Source organism: Amborella trichopoda, chromosome 3 (assembly GCF_054954075.1).
Source record: "Amborella trichopoda isolate Santa Cruz 75 chromosome 3, AtrichopodaSantaCruz75HAP2 v2.0, whole genome shotgun sequence".
Taxonomy (NCBI): Eukaryota; Viridiplantae; Streptophyta; class Magnoliopsida; order Amborellales; family Amborellaceae; genus Amborella; species Amborella trichopoda.
Genome location: NC_142338.1, coordinates 4765886 through 4781943, shown reverse-complemented (window position 1 = coordinate 4781943; position 16058 = coordinate 4765886). Strand labels below are relative to the sequence as shown.

Below are 16058 nucleotides of genomic sequence, written 5' to 3'. Positions count from 1 at the left end.
GCGTTAGGAATTTTTTTTTTTTTTTTAACGATACGTGTCAACAGCTTAGCTCTGGTGGTTTAATAATGTAATATATATATATATATATATATATATATATATATATATATATATATATATGGAAAAGTTTATATAGAGCCAAGGCTCTAAACAATCAAATTAGAGTTTAGATCAAAATTTTTTAAAAGAGGTTGTTTTGATGTCAAATATCCTCAAATTGATCATCTTGACATCAAGGTACATCAACATCAGAAAAAAAAATAGATTTCAAATTTTGAAAATAGTGTATTTTGTAAGGCATTTTTGGACCGTCAATTTTTAAGATTTTTAAGTTTCATAGATCTACTGTTTTGAAGCTTTAAACTTTATAAATAAAGATGAAAATATATTTTAAGGCTATCACAAAGATTTCCAGTATTGAAACCGCATTTCTCGACACCATTTTAAGGTAGGCTCTAATTTGATTGTTTATTATTTCTATCTATATATATATATAAGAAAAAGCTCTTGTCATCGCATGGGCTAATGGAACAGCATATGCCTAATGGCCCAGAGTGCTGCTAGGACAATCCAATGGTCACGGTTGTATTTCGTAATTGAATTTTAATCTTTTTTCTACAATCTAAATCACTTGAAATTTAGCCCGCAGGCTAGTGGGGTTAACAACAACAATGTTAGCCAACAGCCCAAACTGAATATGGCCTAATCTGATGGATATGACATCATTTGATATTTGAATTTTTATTTTTATTTTTCTAAAAATTGAACTCAAAATTTTAGACATTTACTCTTCTCATCAATACACACATAATAAAAAATATTAAATAAATAATTCACAAAATATAAACTGACCAAAATAGTCGAAGCGTTTCAAATGTAATCTGATCAATTTATTTTTTGCATATTATTTTTTTATATTTTCATTATAGTTTTTATATTTTTAAATAATAGACACTAAAAAATTCAAGTAATTTAGATTTATAGAAAAAATTGAAATTCAAATATAAAATACAATCATGACCATTGGATCAGTCCCATATTCAATCTGGGTCATTGGCTGTAGTTGTTAGCTAGTAGGCTAACGACAACCCTTCCCTATATGTGTGTGTGTGTGTGTGTGTGTTGAGATTGGCCCATTATAAGAACATATGTGTTCATATGAGCCCAATAGTTTAGATTGAATATGGGTCGTTCTGACGATCACAATCTCATTTTGTATTTGAATTTGAATTTTGTCTACGAATATAAATAATTTGAAATTTTAAGTGTGTATTATTCAAAAATAAGATAATCTAATAAAAATATCGAAAAAATAATTTGCAAGAAATAAATTGATCAAAATACCCCTGAAACATTTTGGGGGTATTTTGGTATATTTATTTTTTGTGACTTATTTTTAAAATATTTGTATTAGGTGCTCCTTGATGAGAAGAATACACACCTAAAACTTCAAATTATTTGGATTTATATAAAAGAAAATTAAAATTAAAATTTAAATACGAAATGAGAGTCAAATCGGCCCAGATTCAATATAAGGTCGTTGGGTTCATATGTTCATATGAGCTAGTGGGCTAATTTCAGCATATTCAATATATATACAGGTGCTCCTTGATGAGAAGAATACACACCTAAATTTTCAAATTATTTTGTTACGCTACACCACTTGCAGTGTATAACCTTAAAGTCCTCCATATTTTTGACACTTAGGTACCCTTATCGTATAATATAGTAACTCTTTGTCGACGGGTATTTTAAGTAATTAGTCAAAGGTATAGTGAAAATTCCTAATATAAACGAAAGCATTTATTAACAACTGTAGACAATGACATGCCTGACATGGTGTGTGACATCACCCACATAACAGGTTAATTGTTTTTTAACGGTATGTGACATCACCCATATAATGGGTTTATTGTTTTTTTAACTATTAATAAAATATATATTATAATTCGAGGGTATCTAAGTATCAAAAAATGTTGATGACTTTAAGAGTATCGGACACAATATTAGAATTCTAGCTCTTCGAAAATGGTATCTCATGCTCGGGCCCTCCAAAAAAGAGGGCTTCTTTGCGGTCCACTTTAGCTGCGTAGGAAAGGCCCAAAGCCAATCCTTTTCTAAAATTCATTAAAGTCCAATTAAAAATCCCAAAATGCAATTAACTTTGAATGAAAATATTAACAGTTAAATATCAAATCTTTGATAAAAGCTCCATTTTTGCAGCTGATATCGAGAAAAAACTGGATAATTGCATAGAGAATCGATGGAATCTCAAGACGGATTCAAACTTATAGCTGACTACGAGCTTTAGAAGTTGAAAAATTAGAGTAACTTCGAACTTCAAATATCTTTTTTCTTTTTCAGTTTCAACCCTCAATAGCTTGTTTAGCATTTATTTTATTTTATTTTATTGGGCATTAGGGTTTTCTGCTTGCTATGTTGTTTCTTCCGTTATTTGCCACGTTAGCTGGCCCAAACCGCTTTGACGCATGCATACACGTCGTCAAGGTGAAGGTGACTGGCTTGTCATCGCGTGTGATGCTTTCATGGTCTTAGTTTTCAATGTGTACAGTCTTCCATGTGGATAAGTTCTCCCATTTTTTCGCTATAAACTAATTTTACATACAAGTCATTTTACAAACAAGCTTTTGGGAACAATTTTATATACGAGACATTTACAATGCCGCCAAACTTACATACTTTATTACATAATTAATATTTAAAGCTATTTTATTTAGGGTGCGGTTTGTATAGAGCCCAGGCTCTAAACAATCAAATTAGAGCCTACCTTCAAATAGTATTGAAAAATATGGTTTTAATATTGAAAATCTTTGTGATAGCCTTAAAATATATTTTCATTTTTATTTATAATGTTTAAAGCTTAAAAAATAGTATAGATCGATAGATATATAAAAACTTAAAAATCTTGAAAATTGACGGTCCAAAAATGTGCTACAAAATACACTATTTTCGAAAATTGAAATCCATTTTTTTTCTCATGTCCATGCATATTGATGTCGAGATGATCAATTTGAAGATATTTGAGCATCAAAACAACCTCTTCTAATTAAATGAAAATAAGTATATCCTAACCTCATAACCCATCGAAAATTGTAAGTCAAGTACTAGAAAACCTTTACACCGGTAATATCGACTTGAACACTATGATTGTAAAAAAAATAAATGTTCACATATCATTAGTAAAATAATGATAACAAATTATCTAGACCATCCATTTCATTTTAAAAACATAGATCCATAAAAACAAACGGGGTTTATACATGCACTGGATATAAGTGCCGCATACACGTTTTGGCCAAGATGATTGGGACAAACCAGTTTGAACCGCGCACACCCCCTCCATTATATATGTACAATCTGAATTACCATTTTAACCATATTTTTTTATTCTATTCCCACTTTTAACTTATATTCCAAAAAAAACATCTGACAAATATACCCCTTTCCCTCTCTCGATTGATCAAGGAGAGAGATTGAAGAATGAATGGGTTAGAGAGAGATAATGTGGAAGGGGTAGATAAAGAGTAAGTGTAGGATGCAAAAGAGAGAGGGAGATGTGAGATGGGAAAGAGAGAGGGGTGGGCCTTAGGCTCTTACAAACGAGAGAGGGCCGGGCTTGTAGTAGCCTTTAAAATATTTTTTAAACATAGTGTAAATCGAGCCGTTCTATAAAATTTTGAGAATCTTGAAAATTGATGGTCCATAAATGTGCTACAACATGCACTATTTTTAAAATTTAAAATCCATTTTTTGCTCATCTTTATATATCTTGATGTCGAGATGATCAATTTGACGATATTTGAGCATAAAAAAAACCTCTTCTTGTGAAATTTTTGAGAAGGGCTCGAATTTGATTGTATAGATACTATAGAGCCTTGGCCCTATATAAACTTTTCCCAAACATAGAATGGTGCGCTTCGTATAGAGCCTAGGCTCTAAACAATCCAATAACAGCCTACCTTCAAATAGTATCGAGGAATGTGGTTTCAATACTGTAAATAGTTTTGATAGCTTTAAAATATATTTTTATATTTATTTATAAATTTTAAAGCTTCAAAAATAGTGTATATCAATGATATCTATGAAAACTTGAAAATCTTTAAAATAGACGGTCCAAAAATACGTTACAAAATACACTATTTCCAAAACTTGAAATCCATTTTTTTCTCATGTCCATGCATATTGATGTTGAGATGATCAATTTGAGGATATTTGAGCATAAAAAACAACCACTTCTAATAAAAGTTTTGAGGTAGGCTCGAATTTAATTGTTTAGAACCTGCGCTTTATATGTAGACTTTTCCAAGATAAATAAAAAGAAGGAAAAAGTTTATATAGAGCCCATACTATAAATAATCAAATTAGAGCCTACCTCATAATTTTCACCGGAAGAGGTTGTTTTGATGGTCAAATATCGTGAAATTGATCTTCTAGACATCAAGATGCATGAACATGAGAAAAAAATGGATTTCAATTTTTGGAAATAATACATCTTGTAACGTATTTTTTTACCGTCAATTTTTAAGATTTCCAAGTTTTTATAGATGTCCTCGATTTATACCATTTTTTAAGCTTCAAATTTTATAACTAAATACAAAAATATATTTTAAAGCTATCACAAAACTTTATAGTATTGAAACCGTATTTCTCGACGCGGGCTGATTGTTTAGAGCAGTGTTTTAAAAAACGCTGACTCGTCTGGTTCGACTCGGGAATCGTGAAAAGGGGACCGGATCGCCTAAAAAATCGGAAATCGTCCGGTTCTAGAGAGAACCGGACGATTCTGTACAGTGAATCGCCGATTCACTGTACGGAATCGGCAAGTCCGTACAGTTTTTTTTTTTTTTGTTTGTAATCCATGATAGATTTTTTTGTAATACTTGATCGATTTTTTTGTAATCCATGATCGAATTGTTTTTGTTTTTTTGTAATCCATGATCGAATTTTTTGGTTTTTTGTAACCCATAATAGAATTTTTTGTAATCAATGATCGAAATGTTTGTTTTCTTTTCTTGTAATCCATGATCGATTTTTTTGTTTTGTTTTTGTTTTTGTAACCCATGATAGAATTTTTTGTAATCCATGATAGAATGTTTTGTAATACATGATCGAAATGTTTGTTTTTTTTTTGTAATCCATGATCGAAATGTTTGTTTTTTGTTTTGTAATCCATGATTGAATTTTTTGTTTTTTGCTTTTTTTGTAACCCATGATAGAGTTTTTTGTAATCCATGATTGAATTTTTTGTAATCCATGATCGAACTGTTTTTTTCTTTTTTTGCAATCCACGATTGAATTTTTTGTTTTTTTTTGTTTGTTTTTTTTTGTAATCCATGATCGAATTTTATGTAATCCATGATCGAATTTTATGTAATCCACGATCGAATTTTATGTAATCCATGATTGAATTTTTTGAAAATTTGTGATTTTTTTTTTTTTAATCCATGATCGAATTTTTTTTTGTAATCCATGATAGAATTTTTTGAAAATTTGTGATTTTTTTTTTAATCCATGATCGATTTTTTTGAAAATTTGTTATTTTTTTTTTTAATCCATATTATTCAAAGAGAAAATGAGAGAGATGATGATTCTGAGGCCACCCTATCCCAGCCATATTATTCACATATCGAGTCCCAACAGCAACAGTGTAGGGATGAGCACGAAATACTGTAAATTAAATGCTGAATGGCGGTTCATGCAGGGAAAGAACATATCAATATTCGCATATTCATTAAAAAACATGAAAATTCTTAATGGAGTACCCTCATTTTTTATTGAATTCCTAAAAAATAATATTTATAATGAATTTTAATAATTTTTTCGAATTTTTTTTAAGCTTTATTCTTACCGATTCACCCGATTCTCGATCCGAATCGCCGATTCGTTGATCCGGATAGGTTTTTTGGAAGCCCGATCCGGGTCACCGATCCGTTTTTTAAACCATTGGTTTAGAGCCTCGGCTCTATACAAACTGCACCCTCAAGAGAATAATTTGGACAGGGAGAAGAGTTTTGTCGTTTTGAGTGGACCCGATGGTGACGTGAGTTGGAAGTGGGCGTAAGCATCCTTTTATTCCCGCCGATGGCCTTTTAACAAGAGAGGAACGCCATCTTTGACACCTCCAATTGAGGCTTTCTTTCAGATAAATGGAGCTTCCTGTGATAGATCTGGGGCCATACTTAGAATGCTCAGCTAAATTTATCGCCGATGGGGCTCCAAAAACGCCCCTTGGTTTGGACGATCTGGGCCCTGAACTTAGAGACCTCTGCTCAGTGGTTAGTGAAACTCTTAGGGACACTGGGGCACTTCTGATTAAGGATCCGAGATGCTCAGCAGAGGACAATGATCGATTTCTCGACATGATGGAGAAGTATTTTGAGAAATCTGATGAGTTTAAGAGGCAGCAAGAGAGGCCCCATTTGCATTACCAGGTTCTCTTTTGTTTCCCTTTCAATAGGCTTCTTATTTAAAATGTTAGATTTTTCTGTGCGCATTTTGGACGGCGCTTACCATTTCAATGAGTTTCTTATTTTAAATGATAGATTTTTCTGGGCACATTTTTTATGACGTTTTTTGTGGGGTAGATGTTTCTATAATTGGAATTTATTTCTCTAGGCCCATTTTGGACGTTGTTTGTAATTGGGTTATATATTTTTAAACCCATTTCAAATGCATTTTTCATTTGGGTTAGATTTTTCTAGGCCCATCTAGACGCAACTTTAACTGTTCAATGGAGTTTTTATGGGCCCATTTTAGTTTTGATGTGATTCTACACAGATCACGATTCAGTTATAGCTGAGTAATAGGAAAAACCTTGAGTTTGTATAACGCTTCTTTCTATTTTCTTGTTTTCTATGTTTTATTTTTTATTTTGATGTTGATTCGGGAGTTTTGTCTGGGATTTGTTTGCATTTTGCCGTTATTTGAATTTGGGTGGTCTTCTTTTTCTTTTTCTTTTTCTTTCTTAGACTAGAAATTTCATTCTAGACAGTCTGTTCATTCGGTTGAGTGTTGAGTAACTTGGTAATTTTCATTAGAATAAATAATTTCTTACTTTCATGTGATAATAATCTTTGCTCCTTTAAGGGAAAGAAATTGTTCTAGATAGCCATTTTGGCTGATCCTGCTATCAATAGCCTTGGCATGCCCTTTGGCCTTTTATGTTTAAGCTGATCTTGTTGTAATTGTTATTCATTCATAACTATCAGTTATCGAAGTTATGCAAAATGAAGAAAAGTCATTATCTGAAATTTTACATGAATGATTGTAGCTGCATAGGACATCAATAAACGACCAAACCACCTAATTTTTATTTTTAGAGTGCCTTCAAAATTTGCAGATTTTTGCAAAGAAAGAGGTTAAGATTGTACATTATTTCTTCATTTGCCATAGATGACTGAATCATTCCTTAAATTCCACATACTTCCAAACTTATTACTGCAATATGATTAATATAATGGTCTTTGTAGTTTTGAAATTTAAGATTCCTATAGGTCAACACAAACTATCAGTATTTGGTTACTTCGTGAAGTAATATATATCCTGGCAATTAATTTTGAGGCTTCCTTTTTTCTTTTACGAAGTGCTATTTGCAAGATCACTTTGGTGCATTTCCATATGTGAGAAATCTTTTCCAAAATAATATGTTCTATTCCCTTTTTCATGGGTTCATTTTGTTAATTTTGGCAATCGCTATCATGTATAAATTTAAAAATGTGCTTGTGTGGGTGTGAGTGTGTGCATCAAACATGCATGGGCTTCTTTAGGCAATGTGCAGTTTATTTTCCTTTTCTTTTCCATGAATTTAAAAATGTGCTTGTGTGCCAAATGCTTCTTCAAAAGTAACAGATAACCATGTAGTGTCAAAACAATTGTAGTTCTATAACACCTCTTTATGTAAATTGCTATATGGCGTGGAGGCACTTGAAGATATTTATATTGATAATGCTCCACCAGCTTGCCACTTGTGTAAAATTCTGAAAAATGTCAGGCTATATTGATTTTTCTGATGGCTGCTCTTTGCAATTACCCCATATGATGTTAGTTTAAATCCCTGAAGGAACATTAAAGTGCCTTTGCAGAAAGTTTGAAACTCATCCGACTTCAAATGGTCTACTTGAGGAAATTCCTCCTCCTATTTAGTTGTAGTTGGAAGGTATACTTGTGGATGGTGCAAGGAGTCTTCTTTATCCTAGAGAAACAAAACGCTATTCTGTTGTTTGCTGGATTTAAACTGAAAAGTGAATATTCTAATGTTCATTTTTTTTGTAATAGTTGTGCACCACATGCCACAATTCGTACTGGTATAATGAACTAGGAGGAAAGGTTAAAGGCACTGACTTTGCACCTTCTCCTATGGAAAAGAAGTCTATCGTTAATCACGTGGATTTTTGTTCTCTAGTAAAAGGGGTGAGACTCTTATGGTTCTCATTGTTGGCCACCCCATTGATAAGTGCTGAAATTTATTTGGCAAAGGGCAAAACACAGTTTGCACCAAAGCCAATGTATGAGATGCAGGCCCAAATTGCCTCCTATTGAGATGCTTCATCTTTGACATTCGTTGTGATTTGTGGATGGGTTTCGATTAATGAAAGATTGGAGACTTTTGGGTTGGTAGATCAAGCCTCACATGCATTAAGAGGCTAGAATTTGATCTCAAAATGTTAGCTAGATCTCAAATGTGAATTGGAGGGATTGAAATTTCTCTTCAAACTTGCAATGCTGCTTCCATATACAAGAGACCTTGAGAAAGTTTCAAATGCTGCAGAAACAGTTCAGGCCCCATATCATTTTTTGTGCCACTTTATAGTTTTGACCAACTTTCGACAAATTGCTCGTTTGCCCTGCTCAAGTTATATCGAACAATTTACTTCTCAAAAAAGAATTGCTATATGTGGTGTTTAGCTCTGATGGGTATTTCTTTTGTTTTATTGTCTCATCTCATAGACACATCTGAGGCTACAATTATTTTGGTTTCTCTTGGGTTCACCCCATTTGTAAAAGGATTCCATGATTGTGATTCACTCTAGGCTGGTAGAGATGTCCTTTGCCCATGAATTCAAAACTTGGTACTTGGTAGCATGTTCCATGACCCAGCTGAGTAGGATTTGCTCGACAGGCAACAGAAATTTGGAGCTTCACAAACTTGTACACGTTGGGGCTTTGAACACCAAAATTTTCATTCACTTGCTTGAGTGGCTGTATGTTTTTCAACGTTATTGTTTCCAGAGCAGCTACCACATGTACTTAGTAGGAGGAAATTTTGATTATCCTATTTCATTGAACATCAACTTTATGTCTATGTATGTGAGTGTGCAAAAACTGAGAAACAGATAGGTGGGCACAGGGACCAAGTCAAGTCGTAGTAAAGCACTACCGTTAGCATCTGCCAGTAACAAATTTGGCAGGCTATATGAAATAAATTTCTTTCATTGTTTTTAGGTCATTTAAATGTATCCAAAATATTCTTTAATATATATTTGAAGAAGAAACTGAAGGGCTTCATTGCAGTATGTTCCTACAGTGAAGTGAACTTGCGCTGGATAGCGAGGTCAAATTGACATTACTCAGGTCCACTATTATTGGTTCCAGACTTCCAGGCAACAAAAAAGTGACATATAACTTTTGTACTATGTATTTATGGCAAGGCAATAGTTGCTGTTTCTTTTGATTTGGTTGAACTTGAAAGTCTCAGGAATTTATTCTTTTCTATAGATGCCAAAGAAGACACAGATATCAGCCATTCTATCCTATTTGATCAAATACAGTATCTACCTTCTTGATATGCATGTCCAAATGGTGTGTCTTATGATTTTGATATAATCGTTTTGAATGTATAGGGTCCTTGAGCATCATGATTCACTGTAAGAGTGACTTGTCAAACAATCAAATTATCCACTAATGGCAAGAGGGTAAAGCAGGTTATGTTAGTTTCTTTCATTTCCCCTCTCATGGAACTCGATGTAACCTTTACATTATTTTATCTTTATAAAAAGAAAAGAAACTCATAATTGTTGGATACATGAATCTCTTGTGTTGGAAGTTTGCCACACCTTGACCCACAAAACAAAAAATACCGCGAGAATTTTGGGATTGGTAAAATCCCACATATGCTTACATGTGGTTGTGAGCTCCATTAGTTAATAGCCAATATCTGTGGCCATTTGAAGCATCAGATTGAAAATCCAATGCTTTGTTTTATTTTATTGTATTTTACTTTTTCAGCATTGTTTTATTTTATTGTATTTTACTTTTTTGAATGAATTCTAGACATCATGTTGTGGTAGTTGCCACCCTGACCACCTCTGCCTAGAGGGCATTCGCTTAATGCTTTGCTTCACTAGACTTCAGAAGGAAACTTATAAAGGGTCTTGAGACATGAAATACTTGTCCCTGATTGAGTGCATTCAGATTGTTGGCCAGTTAACTTCATAATTAAAATTTATATGCAGAATAATGCCTGGATTGTTATTGAAAAGCTAAACTTATAACAGCAATTATAACGGCATGAATGAAATCATAAGCTTCCTACCCAAAACAAAAACAAAAAGAATGAAATCATAAGTTTAAAATCTTCATCGGTTGCCCTAGTTAATACTACTTTGAATAGAATAATGCATGTATAGAACAAATGTACGTTCACCTTGGTCACCTTCATAATGTAAACAGCAACAGTTCAAAAATCTTTGTGCCTTTTTCTTTTGTGGTGTCATACTCAACCTTACTTCTCATCATTCACATTCATTCCCAAATTATCGGTTGAAGGCAAAAGGAAAAGGGGATTCTGAGGGTGCCCTTTCATTTCCCTCCTTATGCAATTTGATGTTACCTTTCCACCTACTGTTATTTATAAAAAAAAAGGCAAGTTATGTTGAGTTTATTACCAATCATTTTAACTTTAATTGGAACAGAGCATAATGAGATTGGAAAATGCATATCCATATGGCATTTTTCATATTCGTGGTTGATGATTTTGGAAATGATGCTAGATTGGATTGTGGTATTGATTATGAAAATATCCGATGTCAAAACAGGTTGGTGTGACTCCAGAAGGAGTTGAGGTTCCTCGTAGTTTTGTGGATGAAGAACTACAAAATATGATAAATATGATGCCAGAGGAGTTCCGACCTTCCATTCCTATGGGACCAGACCCTAAGTGGAGGTACATGTGGAGGGTGGGCCCACGGCCACCTAGCACTCATTTTCAGGTTTCAATATGATCTTATATGTTACTTGTTTGGATCTTGTACATTTATTTTTTATTACATATGCTTTGATCGCCAACTGCTGGCCTTTTCCCATGTAGGAATTAAATTCTGAACCTGTTATACCAGAAGGTTTTCCAGAGTGGAAGGATACAATGGATTCTTGGGGTTCCAAAATGATATCTGCGATCGAGGTTAGAAACTTTCTTTTCTTAGAGACTGGATACTATGGTTTGTTGATTGATCTCTTGACTGTCTTCCAAAAATATTCTTTAACAGGTTGTTGCAGAAATGACAGCTATTGGTTTTGGGCTGCCTAAGGATGCATTTACTTCTCTTATGATTCGGGTAACTGGTATTCTTGGTTTTATTGTTCTTAGGATTTTGCAATATTCAAAAAATAAATGTTCTTAGGATTAGGAGTACTGGATTTGTGCCCGTTGTTGCACTTGCTGGTTTGAACCAGTAGATATCAGCTTATGTTTTGGGTTACTCATTTGAAAGTATCAATCCTATCCATCTTTTACTTCATCTGTGCTTTCCACGGCAACCCACTTTTTACTCTCTTCGAGATGCCTAATATCTCTTCTTTCATATGGCTGATATTCTATGTTGGGCAAAAGAAAGAAAAATGAAAATAGAAAAAATAAAACTAAAAAATATGACAAATATCAGAAAACATGTAGAATAGAGGTATGACAATATCAAGTATGACCAAGATGACATCAACAGAGCCAACATTTAGAAACATTCAATAAGCATTCAGTAATTGTTCTGGGGCTTTAATTTCTTGTATATTGCAAGATATGGTAACTTTATATGTGTGTGTTTCTTATCTAGTTTAAATTGATTGTTTTGGTTGATTAATACATGTTATATGAAGAGGATACTTTCAAATTGTATATGTTTATGTCAGTGTGTGTGGAATTATGCTGACTGGTTAAGAATTTAATGTTTTTAAACTTGAGCTTAAGGTGGTGTGAACCTTATTACTTTATCTGATGTAGTGAATGCCACACGTTGCATTAAATGTTTTCTACTGTCAGCTTGTAGAACGTTAAATCTTGCATATGCAGTGGAATACTATAGCATTGAGCTCCTTACATGCCCTTCAGATAATGGGACTTCTCCCATATCACTAGTTTGTAAATTGCCCTCCACTTAAGATGCCTCAATCCACTTTTAATGATGGAACCACACATATGGAGGTAAATTTGATTATTTGAATGGAACAAGTTATTGATTAGAGGCATCTCATCATCATCATCAGAGCCTTTTCCCAACTATTTGGGATTGGCTGCACGAATCTTAGTCCGCCATTCAGCCCTATCAAGGGTCACACCCTTAGTGAGGTCATAAGTCTCTATATATTTTCTCACTGCTTTCAAACATGTCCTTTTGGGCCTACCTTATCCTTTTTTAGCCTTCCACTTGAACCAACTCAACCTCTTAACAGGTCCGCCATTCTGTTGACTAGGATCATTTGACTTCATTAAATAATCAGAAAATGACATAATTCTATTATAAAGCTATGAGCACAATTGACTTGTGAACCAGATGCCTGATTCTAGCAGGCCTCCTCCTCCAGGGGATTTTCAGTATCATGAGGGCATTCTTTTTCTGTGCTTGTTTTATCTTAAAGCATTCTGTTATTAGTCAATGATTCCTGCCCGTGTGAGACTTGCACATACAGCAATTCTAGTTTGATTAGAAATAGTTGGGTGTTTGCATTCATAATACCAGAACCAATATCTCTTTTTGCTGTATGCCCCAAAAAAACTCTTGGTTGATCTTGCCAATAGAAAGGCATATCTGTATACATATCCACAAAAAATATAACATACATCTCTCTGCATGCATGGCATTGGTACTAAAGGATTTGTAATTGGTACAAAGGCATGAAGAGGCTATATTTGTTTTCATTTATCAATGTTAAAGTGTTAGTGTTTGAAAGAAAAAATAGTTAAGGACAAAGCAGGGGCATTTTGATCCCAATAAGAAAGAGGTGGGAGTAGTGGACCATTTCATGCAACTTCTGCTTGAGTCCAAATCCAATCATCACTCAAACTTGAGATAAGACTTATATCAGTTCCTAACACTATGCTACTTTCTGATACTCAGCATCTTGCTCATCTGGACAATAGAAGCATCATTCATTTTCCTGAGGGGGGTGGATAAAGGCAACTTTCTGGAATCAATGACCCATGGAATGCATTTTACATGGGTCATTTTTCCTTCAACAGATCTCCCAAGTTGGCCATTGACATGATCTGGATCATCCATCCAATTCATTGCTACAATTTACCTCATGGAAAAGCATATGGTAGTCCAGTGGAGTACATTAGAAAGTAAGCCACCATCTGTTCTTGATGACATGCATTTGGGAGTTAAATTTTGTGGGTGAATGTCCCAGGGGAAGCCAAAAGCATTAATTTTTCCTTTCTAGTAGCAGGAACAGATAGTGGATGCCCTGGAGTACCCTTTCTACTAGCAGGAACATATACCCTGCTCTTTTTGGGTTATAGTTCACCTTCCTTTACCTTAAAATATATGATTTTAACCAATAATTATCTTATTCTATCAGGGACCTCATCTGCTTGCTCCAACAGGAAGTGATCTTGGACGTTATGGTGATGAAGGAATGGTGTTCGCTGGATACCATTATGACCTCAACTTTTTAACCATCCATGGCCGGAGTCGATTCCCTGGTTTGAATATTTGGCTGAGAAATGGCCGCAAAGTTGAGGTGAAAGTTCCTGTTGGATGCCTTATATTCCAGGCAGGGAAAGAGGTAATATTTCTATCACACGCTTTTGATGTTCTGAGAAATGAACACTCCCGTCTTTAAAGAAATGACTACTACACTTTTGCAGTTTTTGAGGCGACCACTCTTACTGCTAGCGTTTAAATAAAGAAAGGAAATGAAATTTTGTTTCTTTTTAGGAATGTAAGCGTGATTTAGAGGAGGGAACTAGACATAGGTGCAATAGCTCAAAAAACACAAAACTGAGCCCTCACTCGATGATCATGAAGTTTCTGACCAATACAGAGTGGTGTGTGTGCATGCATGTACACATGGGTGTGCATTCACACATGTTAATGAGTATACAGCTCTGCTGATAATCTGTGCCACACAAATAGGTCTTTATTTCTAGATCTCCTACAAATTCAACCTCTATTATTCTATTAGGTCTTACGTTTTAGAAAAGAAACGGCCACCTTTTAGAAAACACTCGAATCATCAGATGTTTAGAAGTTTTTGGAGAAGTGAAAAATGGAATATCGAAAAGCACAAGGAATCGTGCTTGGGCTTGACTGTTTAGCTGTTGATGTTGACAATACTACGTCTGAAGTTTGATATGTACTGCTCAACTACCAAAAACAAAAACATGTCCCATCTATAGATGGCCTCCACTGTGCATGAACTTGAAACGCACGACCATTGACTTAAGTTTTATGTTCCTGGTTCTTGGGAGCTTTTTCCTTTTCAATGAAGTCTGTCCATTAAAATCTAATATTTTTCATCAATAGAAAACAAGATATCTACTTTTCTATTAACCTAATATGTTCGCATTAGTTTTTAATAGTTGAATGGATAGTATAAACAGCTTCTACCTTCACTGCTCTTGCACAACTCATTTTCACTACACTAAGGCATGTTTTGGCAATTTTTCCATGAGACTGGTTTTCTGTATAATATTGCTGCAGCTCGAGTGGCTCACAGCAGGAGAGTGCACAGCAGGCATGCACGAGGTTGTGGTGACCAAGCAAACAATTGCTGCAATTGAATCTGCACGCCTGAAAAACCAGAGCCTTTGGCGTGTGTCATCCACTGTGAGTGAATATTTCTTGCTTTTCTCCAACTGTATGTACTGATTGCTTTATAGATTCTCTCATTTAATATAACAATTCTCCTCTTTTTCCTCTTATACAAATGGTTTCCTTTTCGATTTCTCTCTTTTTGTTACATAGATGCTCTTCGTTTCCTTTTCTTTTTTGGGTTTCTGTTTTTCTTTTCTTTTGTTTTAGGTGGCAACTATTTCAAATCTTACTACTTTCCTAATGATTACTCCGTTTTAACGTGGCCTTTTCTTATTTCCTTTTCTGGGAGAGGGGGAAGCAACTGTTTTGACATATTTAATGTTTTCCTAATACGTTATCATTTTGTGAGTTGAGCAGCTATTTGCACATATTGCTTCTGATGCCATGTTGAAGCCATTAGGCCACTTTGCGGAGTTGCCATCTTCGTCTAAGTATCCGGCCATGTGTGCTGGTGAGTTTGTTGAACTGGAGCTTTCAGCAATTAATCTCAAGGGGAAGAAGAAACAGGAGGTCTCTTAACAAAAAAGGGGCTTGTACAACTATCAACGGTCTCAACATTGTAATCCAAAAGCGTGGTTGAAATAAAGAAATGCTTTGTTTTCTCGAAACATGATGCTTTGGAGGCTCAGAATTGGGATATAATGGTCATGTGTAAATAATCTGGTTTGGAGAAGGGATAACGCTCGCCTGTTTTGAGGTTTTTGTTTGGATCTGTGTGTGGGCTTAGTGGTCCAGATTCAACTGCAGTAACATGTTCCGATTCATGTATCGCAGCTTGAAAGAGAGAGAGTGAGAGAGAGCCCTATGTTTCTTTTCTTGAACATGAATTGTTTAATTCACCAATGCTCTCTTAAATGCATTCACCAAAGAGAGAGAGACTCCCTATGTTTCTTTTCTTGACAATGAATTACTTGAAGAAGTTTATATGAGGTTATAACCTTTAACCTGTTGAATTAAGGTGCACATCAAAAATCCGTCTGACAAAATTGTTTTGATGTTGGAAAACTCTCA

General features: G+C 34.4%; 1 protein-coding gene across 7 annotated transcripts; it reads left to right on the top strand.

Annotated features, from left to right (window-relative positions):
• Positions 1-5962: 5962 nt before the first annotated feature.
• On the top strand, positions 5963-15915 carry LOC18439887 (2-oxoglutarate (2OG) and Fe(II)-dependent oxygenase superfamily protein). Of its 7 annotated transcripts, none has more exons than XR_016052800.1 (8): positions 5968-6452; positions 11055-11228; positions 11327-11419; positions 11505-11573; positions 13347-13573; positions 13810-14016; positions 14934-15059; positions 15405-15915. XR_016052800.1 is itself a non-coding variant. In XM_088862994.1 (8 exons), the coding sequence occupies exons 4-8, from the start codon at positions 11381-11383 to the stop codon at positions 15564-15566; spliced, it is 603 nt and encodes a 200-aa protein (XP_088719120.1). In that variant the 5' UTR covers positions 6340-6452; positions 9861-9941; positions 11055-11182; positions 11327-11380; the 3' UTR covers positions 15567-15915. The 7 variants fall into 7 exon arrangements, 6 of the variants coding, with proteins under 6 accessions (XP_006850105.1, XP_020526467.1, XP_088719120.1 ...); XM_088862994.1 differs by lacking the exon at positions 13347-13573 and adding an exon at positions 9861-9941 and having other exon boundaries at positions 6340-6452; positions 11055-11182; XM_088862992.1 differs by lacking the exon at positions 13347-13573 and adding an exon at positions 9861-9941 and having other exon boundaries at positions 6340-6452.
• Positions 15916-16058: the final 143 nt, after the last annotated feature.

Excerpts from the sequence above, each read along its gene's own strand:
- LOC18439887 (XM_006850042.4), top strand. The coding sequence starts at position 6,168 with ATGGAGCTTCCTGTGATAGATCTGGGGCCATACTTAGAATGCTCAGCT. Across the intron at positions 11,420-11,504 it reads AAATGATATCTGCGATCGAG|GTTGTTGCAGAAATGACAGC; the intron begins GTTAGAAACTTT and ends ATTCTTTAACAG. Across the intron at positions 15,060-15,404 it reads TTTGGCGTGTGTCATCCACT|CTATTTGCACATATTGCTTC; the intron begins GTGAGTGAATAT and ends TGAGTTGAGCAG.